The following is a 20,000-nucleotide window of genomic DNA, read 5'->3' as shown; positions in this document are numbered from 1 at the left end:
TCTCTCTCTCTCTCTCTCTCTCTCTCTCTCTCTCTCTCTCTCTCCCTCTCAGGGCATACAGTCATGGAGAAATTTCTCGGAAGAATGACATGGCGAACGATTAATGATTGGGGCGCAAAAAGAACTGGCAATAGTGAAAAGAAGGAACCAGTTTTGAAAATTAGTTGAAATTTGCACAGGTGAAAGGGTAAAGAATATATTTTCATGTTTAGGTTTGGTTGTATTGTATGTTTAGATATATTCAGTAGGTACTGTACATGGTTAAGTACATGCACACATATTTATATCTATCTATCTATCTATCTATATCTATCTATCTATCTATAGGGTTCGATTCCCGGCCAGGTAGAAGCTATTGTCTTTGAGTGGTTCCGCCTGGGGCTCTGATCCCAAGGTCGGTAAGAGAATCCAGACATTAATGTATCAAAATATATGGCTTATTTGAATATATGTATGTATATATATATATATATATATATTATATATATATATATATATATGTATATATATACTGTATATGTATGTATGTATGTATGTATACACACAACAATAACCAAAGCAGCCATTTTAATTCCACTGCAGGACAAAGGCCTCAAACATGCCTTTATTCTTGTCTGGAGTTTGGCCAGTTTTCATCACCACGCTGACTAGTGCGGATTGGTGATGGTGAAGATTTTCGTCTGACCGTTCACAACAAACGAGCCTAGTATGGGTGGCTTTAGCTAGTACAGCTTTGCTGATCACGGCGATACGCAAACCTGTTCACCATGTTAAGGTATCCTCACTTTTATATATATATATATATATATATATATATATATATATATATATATATATATATATATGTATATATATAAATATATATATGCATATATATATGTGTATATATATATATATATATATATATATATAAATAGATAGATAGATAGATAGATAGATAGATAGATAGATAGATAGATAGATAAATAAATGCAAATACGCAATAAGGCAAAGGGTATTTTTTTTAATTTTCCTCCGAGTTAATTTAATTAAATAAAGTATTACAAAAATAATATCCAACCGTATTCCTAAACTCCGTTTGCAAACGTGTGTTAACTGTAATACCGTTACTTATCATACTTGCATCACTCTATCTACTTACTTATGGAAATGTATTATCACCAACACTTAAAGATCTGTAGAGACTCGGCAAAACTTGACACTCACGATAGTAAAGAATCATTCGGGTATAAAAACGAATACGAAGATGAAATTAAGATTTACATTGCTATGTATATGTTATGTGTTTTACAGTTGCTTCTATTCCGTAATCTTCTAATTTTGATATGTTCAGATATATATATATATATATATATATATATATATATATATATATATATATATATATATTACTGTACTGTAAGCATACATATGTATATACAATATCTTCTCCTTCTACGACTATTGGCGCAAAGGGACTGGGTTAGATTTCGTCAGTCGTCTCTATCTTCAGCTTCTAATTCAGTACTTCTCCATTCATAATCTCCTACTTCGCCGCTTCATAGTCCTTAGCCATGTAGTCCTGGGTATTCCAACTCTTCTAGTGCCTTGTGGAGCCCAGCTAAACGTTTGGTAAATTAATCTCTTGCGAAGAACGTGCTCAAACCATCTCCATCTACCCCTCATCATGATATCATCCACATATGACACTCGATTAATCTCTCTTATAGTTTCGTTTCTAATTCTGTCCTCCCAATATCCTTCTGAGGGCTTTATTATCAAATCTACTAAATCTATTGGAGATTATTTCATTGTCCTACCAGGACTCATGTCCCTAGAGTAACACCGATCTCACTAAACTGATGTATAGTCTGATTTTTATACGTAATTTCAGGCGATTTGATTTCCAAATTTTTCTTAACCTTGATTATCAGATTTGCTCTTTTCAATCTTTCACTAAACTCTAATTCTAAAGACCCTGTATTGGAGATCATAGTTCCTAAATACTTGAATGATTCTACCTCATTAATCCTTTCTCCTTCCAATGATATTTCGTCTTCCATTGCATACTCCGTTCTCATCATCTCTGTCTTTCTTCTGTTTATCTTTAGCCCAACCTCGTGTGATATTCATGCATTCTGGTAAGCAAGCATTACAAATCCTGTGGTGTTCTGGTAATAAGGACAGTATCATCAGCATACTCTAGGCCTGCTAAATTCATATTACCAATCCCGTCCAATCCTTCTCCACCATCTCCGATTGTTCTACTCATTACAAAATCCATGAGGAAGATAAACAACATAGGTGACAACACATTGCCTTGGCGTACTCTGCTGTTCACTGGAAATTTATTTGATAATACTCCATTAATATTAACTCTGCACTTGATATCCTCACAAACAGACTTAATCAAATTTACATATTTAAGAGGAATTCCATAATAACGCAGTACTCTCCACAAAATTGATTGGGGCATGATATCAAAGGCTTTTTCATAGGCCACAAAGGCCACTAAAAGTGGATTTCTATATTCAACGCATTACTATACAATATATATGTGTATACATATGCATGCATATGTATATATACAGTACTGTGTATATATATATTTATATATATATAATGTGTATATATATACAGTATATATATATATATATATATATATATTTATATTTATATATACATTTATATATATATTTATATATATACAATGTGTACTCTAGGCCTCTAGATAAAAACGTTTAATTAAAGAAAATGTTAAAAGATAAGACCAGGTGTGCTATAAAAAGAAATTTGATCAACCTCCTTATATATATATATATATATATATATATATATATATATATATATATATATATATACTAGTCTATTAGTGTTAGCAATATCAACTGACTGAAAACAATACCGAGTAGTATAATCCTTTTTTTTATTATTATTATTTAAATATCATCTATTCATCTCTAACCTACCTAAACTCCAGCATTATGAAAATACAAGTTCCTTTCTTCTTTCTCCTTGACTAAGTGCATATCTATCTATCTATCCATCTATCTATTTTTCTTCTGCATCAGTGCCTCAAGCAACATGACAGTCTTCTTCTACTCAGTGCGGTCGTTCACATTGAACTTGACTTTGAAGTGATCCAGAAAACTTTCATAACTGAACGGGTGTTACGAGTCTCATAGAGAGAGAGAGAGAGAGAGAGAGAGAGAGAGAGAGAGAGAGAGAGAGAGAGAGAGAGAGAGAGAGAGAATATTACAAGTAGTTACAAGGATTTTGGATGTCTCAAAGACTTTTTATTCTATTGGAGGAGACTCCATTTGCTCTTTGGTCGAGCGATTTAGTTTAAGCATTTAGAGAGTTCGTATGATCTTGCCTAACTTCTTCCCGAACTCGTTTACCGTGTTACTGTTTACTACATCCGCTTGAAGTCTATTCCAAGTATTTTCTATTTTGTATGCAAATAAATTGCCACAATGAGTGGTGCTGTATGTTTTCAATTCTAGTTTGTATCCCTTACCTCTGGACTGATTTGTGATAAGCGTGAATAGATTGTTGTAATCTACATTTGTTATTTCTTTAAGAAGTTTGAATACCCTTATTAACTGTCCCCTTAATCGTCGAGTTTGTAGATTAAATATGTTCAAACGTTCCATTCTCCGTCTATATTCAAATTGTCTTAGTGTTTTGGACTAGTTTGGTGTCCCTAGCTTGTACTGCTTCCAGTCTATATATATCCTTCTGAATACTAGGAGCCCAGAATTGTACTCCGTATTCTAGATGGGGTCTTATAAGTGATGTGTACAGCTGTAGTACAGTGTCTTTGTGTCTGTATTTGAATTGTCTCTTTATGTAGCCTATTAGTTTTTGTGCTTATTTCCAGCTTTTAAGCTCTGTTTGGTGTGTGTGTGTGTGTGTGTGTGTGTGTGTGAGAGAGAGAGAGAGAGAGAGAGAGAGAGAGAGAGAGAGAGAGAGAGAGAGAGAGAACTCTTAAACTCTATCTTTGCGCTTTTATAGTAATTTTATACATCCGCTGTGAGTCCTAAATTTTATAGGCTGCTAAGCAGCAAGAGCCCGTGTCTTGCACATGGCAAGACAAATCTACAAACAAGAAACCAATTTTTAAATGTTTTATTTTTTGTGTTTGTTTGAATAGTGATTTCATAAATGGGCAAAAAAGTTGATACATTTTAGCTCATAATATTGTTTTATTATGTGTTGCATTAGTCGGCATATAATGGGACATGCATGGTAGAATTGTTACAATAAATAAATCAAATCTATTGGAAATAGATAATTTTCTAAAGAATACACTTCAAACCTGTTTGATATCAACATGGAATTTTAAAATGTTCAAATGTTCAATGTGCTCCACTTAACATTATCCCATGGATAACAAGTAGTGATTTTGAAAGGTAAAAATACTGGCGTTTAACTCCAAGAAGCGAAGATCCCGCCTTTTAGAATAGGTAATGGTTTAGAAACCATGGAAAAGGGAAGCCAGGAGCCCTTCAGTATTGATTAATGTTCTGCCGTATCCAGTCAGAGAACTTCGGCACATTGACGTAAACTCCGGGCACGCCCTTTTCTCCGCAACTGATACCCCAAGCAGTAATACCATAAAGGAAGTAGTTGCCTGTACTATAATCCTGACATACTAGAGGACCTCCTCCGTCACCTTTGCAGACGTCCTTGTTTGGTTCACCTCCTGCACACACGAAGGAATCGTCAAGCCTGAAGAATCTTCCAAGAATGGTCCTTCTCAGCTTATCCTCACATTTTCTATTTCCAACCACAGGGAGGTCGATTTGCTTCAGGGTAGCTTGGAACTGTCCGTCAAAAGCATTCTTGCCCCAACCGCTGGCAAAGCACTTCGTGCCCTCGCCCACATTTTGGTAGGCATATGGGATGCACACCCTGTTGATGTGGTACTCATAGTTGGTCGGATAGGAGATCTTCAATAAGGCAATATCGTTGTGTAGATTATAAGGGTTATATGAAGGGTGGATGGTGACCTTGCTGACTTGGAAGTCCCTAGGCGGGAGAGGCTCTGTTTCACCATTTACGACCCACTCCCCAAGACGGACTTGGAGGTTCGGCCGGTCATAGACACAGTGAGCCGCTGTGACCAGCCATTCATTCGATATCAATGTGGCTCCGCAGTTGAAGGTAAAGTTCCTGTGAAAGATAATTGCCTGCCAGGGGTACTCTCCAAAATCCGTTGTTTTCTTGGCCAGCTGTGGTCGAAAGCGCGTTCTTATATTGTTGTCAGAATTACGTACGCCGCATTCGTTAGCGGCTTCATACTTAATGGCATTTTCACAGCAGATGCCCGTACTGCTGCTGTACGGTCCATGGACTATCCTGCACTGCTTCCAAGAGCCTCCTTGCTGATATGGAATGTAGAAACCTGCCGTGTTCAGTGACTTTGTTCTGCACTGTCCGAATTCGACGCAGGTAGCATCTCCAGGACAACTGTCTATGATTTGGACAGAGGGTGAACAGCAGATTCCCTTGGCCCCATTGGTATTGTCAACGAGACAGTTCTGAAATTGAGAAAATTTATTAATTTTGAATTTTATGACTGTATTGCGGATAGGTTGTCAAGTAAGTAGTTCTGTAATGGATAAAACTGTTTTTCCTAGAGTTATAAATGTGGATATGGAGTAAATCATTAGCTTAGGAGACTAGAATAGAACTAATTACCTGACTTAGTGGAAATGAGTGAAATCAAGTGTGTGACTATTGAGGACGTCGATTACTTTATAGATATAAGATATCAGGAGTTTTGAATTATTAACAATTATATGATTCAGTGTTTGAATCTAACTCTCTATTTTGAGGGTCAGTGATAATTTTATCATTATATCATTGGGTTTAACAACCATAACTATCACCGATGCTTGAAGATTTTGGGGATCTGCATGAAGCCATTTACCATCAGACTGTGAAATTCTCTTCTAGTTTCTTCCTTCTACTCATTAAAATTGCATTCTAAAGCTTCCTTCAACTTTCTTCCTGTTTCTATGATTCCTTTTTTAAACACCTTTGTCCTTCCCAGTGCAATTTTTGTACGTTGTCTAATGACTTGAGGCCTTGGCTGTTAGCTGCAACACGTTCCTGTGATCTCTCCTCTTCCTCAGTGTTTATGTTATTTTAAGGTTTTATGGCCTGATTATAAAAGTTGCATGACAGTGTTTCCTATTAGAAAATAATGTGTGGATAATCTTACTGATTACAGTTTATGGTACCTAGTTTGATTGTTATTTTTTCCCTAACAAGACAGGGAATTTGGGTTTTAAATCTTTCTTCTAAATCCTAATGGGAAATGTAGTGATTAAATCCTTTTTCTTATCCTATAATTTTTTTTTTTTTTTTTTTTTTTTTTTTTTTTTTTTTTTTTTTTTTTTGAAGGAGAGAAAGTGACTAGGGAATTTAGAAAAGAGAATTAGTTATTTAACCTTCCATAGTTAACCTAGTTTATTCTTGACAAATTTCTTGCGCTCCTAAATTTTTGTAACAAAACCCCTGCATTCTATCTTCTACCCCTCAGTCAATTAAGGAAATTATTCTCTTTCTTTGCCCTATTTATCCTAGAAAATTTCCAAATCCTCTTCAGTTATTTCAATTTGACCAAGTCCAATTAGGAGTCTTAATTGTTTTAATTCTCTCTGCATGGTCAAACCACCCTTAAATGCACTCTTGAGTCATCCTTTCTACTCGGGGTGTCTTTCAGTCTCAACCCATCACTAAAGAAACTTCACATATTAGATTTTTAAAATTTTAATTAACTAAATTTATCGCTAACCAACTGCCATTTATTTTCACCACCAAACACACCAAAACTCTCTTGTATACCGTTTCATTTCTTCCAGTTTCTCTACATGACCAAACCACTTATAAAAAATGACCATTATTATCAATTAACCCCTTCATAGAAAATATGAAACCATACTCACGTTTACTATTCTCCTGATGTCTATGAGTCCTGAGCCATCAGTGTTGATTGTACCATCGGCGTTGCAGTACAGCGGTTCGACGCAAATTTGGCCTCCAGAGCAAGAGATGATGTTCGTCGGTCTTGGCGTCGTTGCTCCTGGGATCTTGCAACAAACACCAAGTTCCCCAGTGTCGGAGACTGTACAGGCCTGGGGTGAATGATAATAATAATAATAATAATAATAATAATAATAATAATAATAATAATAATAAAGTAATAGAATATACTACTACTACTACTACTACTACTAATAATAATAATAATAATAATGTTAATGATTTTGATAATGTCATACAACTCCATTCGGGGGACGGGGAGGTAGTGCCATTAGTGCAACAATATTAGTAGGTATTACTTGAGGGTCTTTTAAGCGTTGCTGCGTCTCCTAGTTATTTTACCTCTGTTCTTAATTCCTTCCTTACATTTTGCTCTCCAACTGCTTTAAATTTTACTTGGAGAGTCGGTAGGGTTTCTCCTAGTTGCACTTTAGCAGTGAAGGGCCTCACAGGCCCCAGCGCTAGATCATATAACCTGAATTTATAAATCTAATCCGATAATCATACAATGAAAGAGAAAGAAAAATGAACACGATTTTTGTGTAGATTTTATGAATTGTATTATTATGGTGTGTAATTTGATTATCATTATTATTAATGATATATTAATATGATAATACATGCAATTTCATTATAATTAATAATAGTAATAATAATGACGATGAATGAGTTGCTGTTATAAAAAAAAACCAATAATGCTTATTTTGATGATATTGTTTTCCATTATGTATATATATATATATATATATATATATATATATATATATATATATATATATATTTACACACATACACTTACATACATACATACATACATACACACTCACACACATATAGTACTGTAAATATGTGTATATACTGTATGTAAATATACACCTTTGTATATATGCGTAATATATACCATATACACACCTGTCTATGTAGATATATATATATATATATATATATATATATATGTATATATATATATATATATATATATGTATGTGTGTGTATATATACTACCTAAATTTTATATATATATATATGTATATATATATATATATATATATATATATATATATATATATATATATATATATATATATATATCCTCAGGTAGCAATAGGAATTTTTGGAATTGATAATTAAAGATATATACATGAAGGTTAATAAGTACTTGTAATTCACGTATTATGGATATTATCACATATTAATATTTTGACCCAGTAGAAATCTCTATATTTTTCAGTATAAATCACCTTGCATAGTGGTATACGAAATATATAGGATTTTTCCTTGGTGTCTAACTCAATTGGTTATTGACAGCTGAAGTTAGATAAGTAACTAAGTAAATCAACAATGCTTTTTCTCTTCTGGAAATATAGGGTGATTTCATTGTATGTTATGAATTTTCCTGGATTTAATCCTTTTTGCAACATTTTCAATAAATTAAATCAGAATTTATGTATATTTTCACATCAAATGATTCTCTATCCACCGCTACAACTAGATTATGATTTTAAGTCCATTCTTTTCTCGGTGTTAAAGTGTGTACTAAACAAAGGTAAATTTATCATATCCTTCTTTTGTTTAAGTTTGTGTTTTTTTTCCCCTTCCGTTTGATCTATCTATCATATAACCGGTTCTTTAAATTAAAAACTTGAAAACTAACACTGCCCGCGTTCAAAGAGTGGTTATCATGCATCCTGAGATTAATTCCAATTATTTTGTTACTCTACTTAAAATATTTCATATTAATTGTTCATCAATTCTCTTGTAGTTTATTTTATTTCGTTTCCTTGCTGGGCTATCTTTCCCTTTTGGAGCCCTTGGGCTTATATCATCCTACTTTTCTAACTAGGGTTGTAGCTTAACTAATAATAATAGTAACAATGATAATAATAATAATAATGATAATAATAGTAGTAATAGTAATAATAATAATGATAATCATCATCATCATCATCATATTAGTTCATAATTAATAATAATGATAATAGTAATAATTATAATAATAATGATAATAATAACAATCATAACGAATAGTAACAATAATAATAATAATGATAATAATAATAATAACCATAATGATAGTAATAATGATGATAATAATAATCATAACGAATAAAAATAATGATGATAGTAATAATAATAATAATAATAATAATAATAATAATAATAATAATAATAATAATATCACATCCCTATCGAACGCAGCATCAAGACGGGTTAAGATACAGATAAAAATCTGTGCTTCCTGTCAGCTAGAGAGTAACCTGTAATCACACATGGACGAATGTCACGAGCATTCGAGGAACTTCGTGCAGAGCGAATGTGCAGAACTCATCCGGTTCAGAATTGCTTCTGAGAGTGTATTGGAGTCCCATTTTCACGTTGTCATTGGCCAAATGACCATGCTTGGATATGCTTGGACTCTCTCTCTCTCTCTCTCTCTCTCTCTCTCTCTCTCTCTCTCTCTCTCTCTCTCTCTCTCTCTGCATTGAAGTATTTCTGCTTTTTTTTCTCTTACCATCATTACCCAAACAATTATGCCTATCATTATTCATTTCATGGTCATCATTAGTATTGTTGTTGTTGTTGTTATTATTATTATTCCCTATTTACCATTACGTCAATATTTATTCTCTGGATTTAGAAATAATTGATGCTGACAACCTGTAGCCCTTTCTGAAATAAAGAAAAATGTGTAGACAGAACTGGTCTCTGAAAAAATTTGAAGATTAAAGAAACCAAGGAAAATTGAAGGAGAGAGAGAATTCTTAAGCTTGGATGTTGGACTAAATAATTTTGAAAATGGTGGACTGTTTGGTACTAACAAGACAATTGAAAGTAATAGGAACTTGTCCCTTTAGGTTTTAGAGAATAATTATCTAAATGGGGCCTTCAGACAGCGATGGTTGAGTTTTTAATGTTGTGAATAGGATACCCGAGAAGCCTTTTTGGTCAGGTCTTCTCAAGAAGGAATACAAGGTGGATGAACCGAACATGACCACATGTCAGACTGTCGAATATTTGGTTTTTATTGAAAGTGTCGTCAGTATGTTCTCTAGATTCCCACATTGATGATTAAATTCATATAAGATAAAAACAGAGAGCTCCGTACAGTTTCCTTAGACATTTCGAGAGTTCAATGAAAGGTGTGAGGAACTGCAAATCATGGAGTTTCAAGTACTCTGTTAAAGGGATGAGTTGAATTAAATGTATGCTGTTGGAAGGATTAAAAAAATTAAAATTTTTAGTAATCAACTTGCTTCAAGAAAATGTAAATGAAGTACCAACTTAGCAGAAGAGGTGACTAGGGTCAAGAAGGGCCAGGAACCTAAGATACAGATGCCTAGCTTTACTTGAAGATACAAGAAATTTATGTATCCAATGATCAGAGCATGTAGAGGAAGACATGATTAAAGAGGAGCGGAATAGTATTGATTGTATAATATGGTTAGTGATTTGGAAAAATTTGTAGAGTAGTAACAGCCAAACATACCACATATTTTACCTGAAAAACATGCAATTAATCCACAAGCTTATGAAAAGAGGAAAGGTTGGATTTAAAAAAGTTACTTAAAGTTTTATGTATCACTTATTATTGGCAGAGGTGAGGATTAGGACAATGTCCAAGAGACCAAACAAACCATGTATTCATATCTGTGGCCAAGTCTTCTCTCCACCAAAACAAGGGCCAAGGAAGGGCAGGCAATGATAGCAGATTACTCAGCATGCAGACCTGTGGATACTAGTGGAAAACATTTTTTTTTGGACTGCAAGCTGGGCTTGAACTTCTAATTCACGAATCTAGGGACCCAAAACTTTCTCTTAGTATATTGTTTTTTATGATTTATAGTTTATCCTTTACTTCTCTTTTTATATGTACTGGGTTACTTTCCCTGTTGAGTCCTTTAGGCTTGTAGCAATTTCATTTTCAAACTGGGGTTGGCTTGTATAAGCATAATAAAAGTGGGAGACCAGATCATTTTACCAATTTTCCTCGAAGTGTATGAAAACCTTTTCCTTCACTATTACGGCGTGCATCAGTACCTTAGTAGACTGGATGAGTCATGAATTGCAGTAGATGGAGAGGCAAGGCATTACTGGTTCACTACCTCTTCAACCAGGTGTTTGGAGAACACAGGGTGTATGCTTTTGTCATAGAGGTTACCGCATTAACTTGAGTTGCTATCAACTCAGGTTATGGGAACCAAAACAACTAGTCACTAGGGAAAAGCAAGGAGTTTAACCAATACATGGTTAGGATTCTGAAATTCACTTGTCTGACATTGTGTGAGAGAAGTAGGTGAGGCCCACGTTTAGTAAAAGATAATGTGGTAGTAAAAAATACAAGAGGTGGGTAAAAAACTTGAGGAGGGTTGCGATCTTTAGGTGCACTGTTAGAATTGAAAGGAAAGGAACGGTAAAAGTAAGGGTTTGAATGTTTTAACATCCACTTATATGAAATGGAATCATTCAATGTGATCTACAAAATAGTTTCCCATGTAGAGCCCCAACACATGAATAAGAAGATAAGGCTTTATGGTAAGAGGTTAAAGGATGAAAGAGTTTACAAGAGAGAGGGGCAAATGAAAGTAAAATGTTACAGGAATATTTAGCAAAATTTCATGAAGCATTTTCTACTGATATGTGTATTAATGTTTCATAAATCTTGCTATAGACTCAATACTTGATGAAAATTACTCACAGAGGTTGGCCCAAATCTTGGATCTATTATCCCAATTCCAGACGTGTTGATGACGCCATCAATGCACTGGTAAAAAGGAACGCAGTCATGGGTATATGCAGGGCAGCTAGGATTCTGTGCCCTGGATAACCTGCACAGCAGGAGGAGGATCACAACGGGTACTACAGACATCTGTGGAAGATAAAGTTAAAAACTTTATAACATGACATTCGCAAGATAATGCAAAAAAGATTGTTACCTTTGGATAATAATGAAAACTTATATTTAATACCGGAAGATTTATTCTTATTGCCCTTTCACAGAATCAAATCAAAGGCATCCTATCTAGTCACTGTCCTAACTTTTAAAGATAACTTCTCTTCACCCCATTCTAAAGAGTGCAGCCATTGTATACTTGTTTGATAGATTTTTATCTTGGTAATAGATTCTGATACCACTACATTCACAGCCATGTTATATTCCTCAGGCTTCCGATTCTTTACATAGTAAAAATATCACGTTAGGGCACAGATTCGATATAAGTATGGAGTGAATATATACAGTATATATATATATATATATATATATATATATATATATATATATACATATATATATTTATAAATATATATATATATATATATATATATATATATATATATATATATATATTTATATATATATATATATATATATATATATATATGTGTATATATATATACTGTATATATATATATATATATTTATATATATATATATATATATATATATATATATATATGTGTGTGTGTGTGTGTGTGTTTCTGTGTGTGTGTATTTAATTATATTTGTTCACCTTTCATACGAAGATCAACTATTACTTTCCTTAAGTTTAAGTCATGACAGCTTCTTAATTGCATAATATAATTAGAACGGGCACTCGGTAGAGCGCATGCCTTCTCATATATCCTGTTGTATATCACAAGATAGGCAATTGAATTTGCACATTTTGGCACTAGTTTAATGCAAATCAGATAAAATTTGGCAAAAAGACGTTTTTGACCTTGTGACCTTGTCCTTGACTTTCGACCCAATCACTCCCAAAATATAACCAAATTGTCCTTGGATCATGGCCAATCGTCCCACCAAATTTTAAGAGATTCGATTTTTGAGTTATGCGAATCTCAAACACACATACAGACATGCAAACAAATAGACGACTATCAAAACATAATCTTCGCAACTAAGTTGGCGAAGGTAATTAAGCTGTTACAGCACAGAACTTGAATTTAATCCGACGCAGTTACAGTACGTCCGACGAGGTAACAAAATTTGTAAATATTAATTATAATTTCTTCATATTAATTACACAGCTAGAAGGAAGAGTTAGTAGGTAGTAGGTTGGCAAGGGCGCCAGCCACTCGTTGAGATACTACCGCAAGAGAGCTATGGGATCCATTGACTGCCCTGAAAGTATTACATTGTATCCTTCTCTTAGGTTACGGTTCATTTCCCCTTTGCCTACATATACACCGATTAGTCTGGCCTGTTCTTTACACATTCTCCTCTGTCCTCATACACTTGACAACAGTGAGATTACCAAATAATTCTTCTTCATCCAATGGGTTAACTACTGCACTGCAATTGTTCAGTGGCCACTTTCCTCTTGGTAAGGGTAGAAAAGACTTTAGTTTTGGTAAGCAGCTCTTCTACGAGAAGGACACTCCAAAATCAAACCATTGTTCTCTGTTATTGGATAGTGCCTTAGCCTCTGTAACATGGCCTTCCACTGTCTTGGGTTAGAGTTCTCTTGCTTGAGGGTACACTCGGGCACACTATTCTATCTTATTTCTCTTTCCATTGTTTTGTTAAAGTTTTATAGTTATATCGGAAATATTTATTTTAATGTTGTTACTGTTGTTAAAATATTTTATTTTCCCTTGTTTCCTTTCCTCACTAGGCTATTTTCCCTGTTGGAGCCCCCTGGGCTTATAGCATCTAGCTTTTCCAACTAGGTTTGTAGCTTAGAAAGGAATAATAATAATAATAACAGTATTCCACCTTAGAGTAAAATTCGAAGACTGAATCCTCACGGAACTTCAGGGTGAGAACAGAGATCTTCTATAAGCATCTGCCACAACAGCGGGACATCCTTACCTTATAAACAATCACTTTTGCCGAAGACTGACGACTGTAGTGTGATGCTGACCACTTTATGCTCTTCCAGTCTGCATCATTATGGATTGAGGAACCATCAGAGTGTACGTTGCAGAACTAAAGATCGAGGTGGAAGCAGAAAGGGGGGAGGGGGAAAGAGGAGGGATGTGAAGCATGAGAGGGTGCCTTGTGTGGTGTGGTTTTTGGTTGCCTTTGTGGTTAGATTCATAGGATTTTCTACTTTTATTGTTCTTTTTGTTAGATGGAGTGTTAAGATATCCTAGGATTCTCTATTTCGATTGGATCTTTGATTAACTAGAAGAGTAGGATTTTTTATGATTCTTAATTTAGACTGAACCTTTTGTTTTCGACTGAAAATTGGGATTTTTAAGCTTTCCAACTTCTATTGGATCTTTGGTTAGAGAGAAGAGTAGGAGTTTTAGAATTCCCAATTTCGATTGGACCCTTTGTTTTTGACTGAAGAGTAGGATTTTTAGGATTCCATACTTCGATTGAACCTTTGATTTTCAACAGAATAGTAGGATTCTTAGGATTTCCCTCTTCGATCTCAATAGTGCTTTTAAAAAAAAACAGAAGGATTTATTATGTTTACCGGTTCAATTATTATTTTGCTTAGTCGAGAACGTAGGATTCTTAAAATGCCACTTACCTGCTCCTATGGTTAGACATCTGTAAAGGATATTTTTCATTGCCCTTCTTTGGCATTCCTTTCACATAGGCACTAGAGAAGAATTTGTAGGATTTCTTTCTTTGAGGGGATATTTTTGGAGAAAGAATTTCTACTGATCGCTATTTTATTTTGTCAGATGAATGAGTAGAACTCTCCACGCCAATTAATTTTTTTGATGAAACAAGAAAATAGGATTATTTCATTCGATTACTAAGAGTATGATATCCATATTCGATCGTTTTTTTTTTTAAACAAAATAGTATGTTTCCCACATATTTTTTTTTTTTGTGTGTGTAGTTAAAAGTGTAGAATTTCTAGTGTTTATAGAGAAACAACAATTATTTTGGTCGTGTTAACCTATTGGAAACGGTGCTGCTTGGCAATCTGCTGGACGTGAGTTCGAGCCCCGCTCAAGCTCGATTGTTTTTAATAGTATCTGCAACCTTTCCATTCTTGTGAGATAGGGATGGGGTGTGTGAAGGAGCTTATGGGTCTACCTGCTGAGTCATCATCAACACCCTTGCCTGGCCCTCCCTGGTCCTAGCTTAATGAAGATGGGCATGGGCGCTGATCATATATATGGTCAGTCTGTAGACCATTGTCCTGTCCTTTGTCTCTGCCATTCATGGGTGACTTTTAAACCAAGATAAACTGTCATAATCTTAGAACGATGTTAGTCGTTTGGCATGTTGATACGATTGATTTATTACTATTTATTCCTGGCTTTGCAAGCGGGATGGTAGGAGGCTTGATGCTTGTAGGAAAGCGAAACTTAAACTCAGAAAATTATGAGTTAGAAAATTATATCTATGAGAAAATATTTAGTTTTTTTCCATTTAGTAAATTTTACCTTTTATTTTTTTTTCTCTTCTAAGTTTGCAATTTTTTTTCTGGGTTGATGAACCTTATATTAGAGAGAGGGGCTAGAGTGTATCACGATTGTCTATACAGAAAATATAACTAGGCTGTCTGAGTGGGGATACTTTAACATAGTGAAAGGGTTTGTGACTCGCAATGATCAGCAAATTTGTACTAGTAAGGAACACCCATATTATGTTGCATTTTTGTGAGGGAGCAGACTAAAGTCTCCCACCATCACCAATCCATACTGGCCAGCGTGGTGATATAATATGGCCAAATCTCAGACATCAACAAGGACATGTCTGAGGCCTTTGCCTTACAGTGGACTAGAAACGGCTACATTTGTAGTTGATGTTTGTATAGCAGTAACCTATGAAATATGAATTCCTCTTCACCGTGATTCATTCCAACTGTTTAGACTTTAGAACCAATTGTACTTGTGTCAGATATGTATTGGTTTGACTACTAAGTCACTTTTATTTTTTTTTCGTCACTTAATTGGTAAAATGCAAATTTTCTTGATTCTATTGTTGCTTGGAAATGCAATTAGAGTAAAATAAAATAGAACATTATTTAATGGTATATATTCATCTAAGATTTCAGTTTTAAAAATTGAAATTGATGCTGTGTGTGTTTGGACGTTTTGAACAATAATATATCAAAGTTTCAGAGCTTTGAATTTAGTGGCATTTCGTAGAGCCAATCGCCAGGAACAAATACAGGGGCTAAAGTAGATTAGATGAAAAAGAAAAGTATTTAAGTCTCATTATCTCCTTTTACTATCGGTTTGCGAGGGAAGATTAAATTAAGTTGTCTGAATGTGGGGTAGACCCATCAGCTGGTATTTATCTATTTATTTGTTAATTTTCTTATTTATTTTAAAGTCATATAAACTAATAAGAAGGAATTTTAAATGAATAACGAGGAGTTTAAGATCAATGCAGGCCATTGCCCCGTTGTTTGCTAGGGAAAATTTTCATAATATTTTCCTTTTATATAAAAAGGAACGTTAACCTTGACGCTGGCGTGACGGCCATTTCATGGATGGTGTAATATAGATAAACAACAGAAAGATAAAGAAAATAAAAAGTATTTCTGCTATTGTCGCTTATATATATATATATATATATATATATATATATATATATATATATATATATATATATATATATATATAATGAGGCTGACTATGCTATGAATTCAGGAACTGGCAATGGTGTAAAAATTGCTCATAGAATTATTAATGAAATCTCGACTGGGGCAAAGAAGAAAAAAACATATACACGTCAAAAAGAGAGATGGTTCTGTTTCAGCAACAGAAGAGGAAGAAAAACAACGTTAGAGTGAACACTTTAGTGAGGTGAGGAATTGGAGATATGAAAGGAAAAATATGATTGATATACCTGAAGCTGATGAAGACCTTGATGTGCCCATGAATAAATTCAGTGTGTTTGAAGTCGAAGCTATCCTAAAAAACTAAAGAGATGGAAAATCCTGGGATACGATGGAATAACTGACAAGATGATACTGGACGAAAATTAAGTGACTCCAGAATACTTACAGGATTATTTTGTAGAATATGGAATAAAGAGCAAAACCTGATGAATGTAAGTTTGGGGGTGTTGGTGAAAATAGAAAAAAAAAAAAAAGGAGACCTGACTGATTGCAATAATTACAGAGGTATAACACGTCAGTTGTTATGAAAATATATAGCATGCTTATTCTAAAGAGACTGGAAAGTAAGATTGATGAAAAGCTGAGAGATGAACAAGCAGGATTTAGAAAAGGTAGAAGTTGCACTGACCAAATTTTCATCTTGAGACGTACAGCAATGCGTAGAATAATAGAAATCCATTTTTTATGGCATTTGTGGACTAGGGAAAAGCCTTTGTTGTGTGCACCGGCCAATTTTGTGGAGAGTCATTTGTTATTATGGAATTCCTCTTAAATATGTAAATTTGATATAATCTGTTTATGAGCATAGCAAGTGCAAAGTTAAAGTTAATGGAGTCTTATCAAATGAATTTCCAGTGAACAGCAGAGTACTCAAAGAAAATGTGTTGTCACCTATCTTGTTTATCCTCCTCATGGATTTTGTAATGCGTAGAACAGTTAAGAGATGGTGGAGAAGGATTGGACTGGATTGGTGATAGGAATTTAGTGGCAGAACTAGAGTAGGCTGATGATGCTATCCTTGTTAGCAGAACACCACAGGATTTGCAATGCTTGCTTACCGGAATGCATGAAATATCACACGAGGTTGGGTTGAAGATAAATAGAAGAAAGACAGAGATGACAACAACGGAATATACAATGGAACATGAAATATCATTGGAAGGAGAAAGAATTAATGAGGTAGAATCGTTAAGGTATTTATGAACTCTGATCTCCAATACAGGTCTTTAAAATTAGAGTTTAGTGAAAGATTGGAAAAAGGCAAATCAGATAATGGCTAGGTTAAGTAAAAAAGGGAAATCAAATCGCCTGAAAGCACATATAAAAATCAGACTATATATCAGTTTAGTGAGATCGGTGTTACTCTATGGACATGAGTCCTGGTATGACAATGAAAAAATTTCCAATAGATTTAGTAGATTTGAGAACAAATCCCTCAAAATGATATTGGGAGTTGAATGGCAGGACAGGATTAGAAATGAAACTGTAAGAGTATTACTAGAGTACCGTATGTTGCTGAGATCATGATGAGGGGTAGATGGCGATGGTTTGGTCATGCTCTTCGCACTCCCCAAGAGAGATTAGTTCACCAAACGTTCAGCTTGGTCCTCAAGGCACTAGAGGAGTTAGAAGACCCAGGCTTACATGGTTGAGGACTATGTTGCGCGAAGTAGGAGATGACGAATGGAGAAGTATTGAAGTAAAAGTTCAAGATAGACACGACTAGCAAAATCTAACCGAGGTCCTTTGCGTCAATAGACGTAGGAGTAGATGATAATATATATATATATATATATATATATATATATATATATATATATATATATATATATATATTATGTGTGCGTGTTTATGTTTGTATTGTAATAAGATCACATTGGTTTTTCCCATAATTTACTTTTTTTACGTGGTGTGTAATATTGCTTCCGCTTTTAGTCATGTATAAAATTCCATTTTTCGAGAGATAGTCCTTCGCTTCCCTTTTCCTATTTTTTTATGTGTGGATAAACGTAAATGTGTGTATTTATAACACAGGTATTTTCTCATATAAGTATTTATGTGTATACATGTATATTTGCCTATGCGGACATATAATGAATATCTACTCCTGTGTACATTCATGCTTATATGAATATTATTTTACTGTGATCACAAACATCTGTATGTGTATGTGTACATAAGTTTATGATGTGTATTATAACCAAGGTTACTCTCTGATTTACCGGAGCGTATAGTGTTATGTCGTTACTGAAGGAGGCTAATGATTATTTTTTATTTATAGTTAATCTATTTTGAGCTTTAAGAAAACCTGTAGTTTTGTTAACGTCACAAGAATACTTCCACATCATCTTGTTCTTTTTATTATTATTATTTTTACTAGTGTAAGGAACCCCTCAATAATGACTGCTAAATATTTAGATAGATATACACACACGTATATGCACCCACCTCCTACCAGGGTATGACTATTTCCTCTCCATGCTACCCGAGGGATGGGGGAGACTGAGTAGTTATACGTCTGGTAATGCCGCTGAGTGTGACCATATATATATATATATATATATATATATATATATATATATATATATATATATATATATATATATATACTGTATATATATATATATATATATATATATATATATATATATATATATATATATATATATATATATACTGTATGTATAGCCAGACTCTTACCCTTTATTATTTAGGGGAGAATATTATTATTATTATTATTATTATTATTATCCCGATGATATTGCTTTTTTGTCTTATTTTGGATTCTTTTCACGAACACTTATTATACACGTGCTAATTATAGTTTACGTTTTGATAATATATGATTGACCATGGATTACAGTCTGCTAATCGCATTAAAATAGATTCCACCTCTAGAACTTTACGAATCCTTGGATGACTCTTAAGATTACAAAGCTCTGAGCAACAGTTTCCTCCTCCTCCTCCCCCCCCCAAAAAAAAAAAATCCTCCTCCCCCAAAAATATAAGAACAAAAAAGTTTTCATTCCGGAAGTGAATCATAGAAAATGGGTGAAATTTTGCTTCTCTTATGTAACTTGTGTACGCCAACCGACAAAGTATACAGGTACCTAATTATTCAACCCTTCACTGCCCTTCCCTCCCCCCCCCCCCCCTCCTAACTACAACACGCTAGTTTGGGCAATTTGTGGGAGATTGTTGATTTCTGAGTGGTTACCCGTTAACGTGATGGGAAAGATATATATATATATTTATATATATATATATATATATATATATATATGTATATATATGTATATATATATACATATATATATATATATGTATATATATATATATATATGTATATATATATATGTATATACATATATTATATATATATATATATATATATATATGTATATATATATTATATATGTATATATA

At 33.8% G+C, this 20,000-nt stretch overlaps 1 protein-coding gene and 1 long non-coding RNA gene across 2 annotated transcripts in view; one reads left to right on the top strand and one right to left on the bottom strand.

Moving 5' to 3' along the window:
- Positions 1 to 20,000, top strand: part of LOC137656880 (uncharacterized) — a 90,263-nt gene that overhangs the window by 32,755 nt on the left and 37,508 nt on the right. The window lies entirely within an intron of this gene.
- On the bottom strand, positions 4,204 to 13,949 carry LOC137656158 (phenoloxidase-activating factor 2-like). The gene is made up of 4 exons (XM_068390334.1): positions 13,847 to 13,949; positions 11,732 to 11,902; positions 6,939 to 7,127; positions 4,204 to 5,525 (listed from the first exon to the last, which is right to left on the bottom strand). The coding sequence occupies exons 2-4, from the start codon at positions 11,900 to 11,902 to the stop codon at positions 4,491 to 4,493; spliced, it is 1,395 nt and encodes a 464-aa protein (XP_068246435.1). The 5' UTR covers positions 13,847 to 13,949; the 3' UTR covers positions 4,204 to 4,490.

This window comes from Palaemon carinicauda, chromosome 17 (assembly GCF_036898095.1).
Source record: "Palaemon carinicauda isolate YSFRI2023 chromosome 17, ASM3689809v2, whole genome shotgun sequence".
NCBI classification, from domain to species: Eukaryota; Metazoa; Arthropoda; class Malacostraca; order Decapoda; family Palaemonidae; genus Palaemon; species Palaemon carinicauda.
Note: the sequence above shows the minus strand (reverse complement) of the source record. Positions and strands in the feature narration are given on the sequence as shown.

What these genes read in the sequence shown, in the direction of transcription:
- LOC137656158 (XM_068390334.1), bottom strand. Translation starts at nt 11,902, where the DNA reads ATGTCTGTAGTACCCGTTGTGATCCTCCTCCTGCTGTGCAGGTTATCC. An exon ending in CAAGATTTGGGCCAACCTCT is followed by an intron (nt 7,128 to 11,731) that starts GTGAGTAATTTT and finishes CATTCACCCCAG; the next exon opens with GCCTGTACAGTCTCCGACAC. An exon ending in ACATCAGGAGAATAGTAAAC is followed by an intron (nt 5,526 to 6,938) that starts GTGAGTATGGTT and finishes TCTCAATTTCAG; the next exon opens with AACTGTCTCGTTGACAATAC.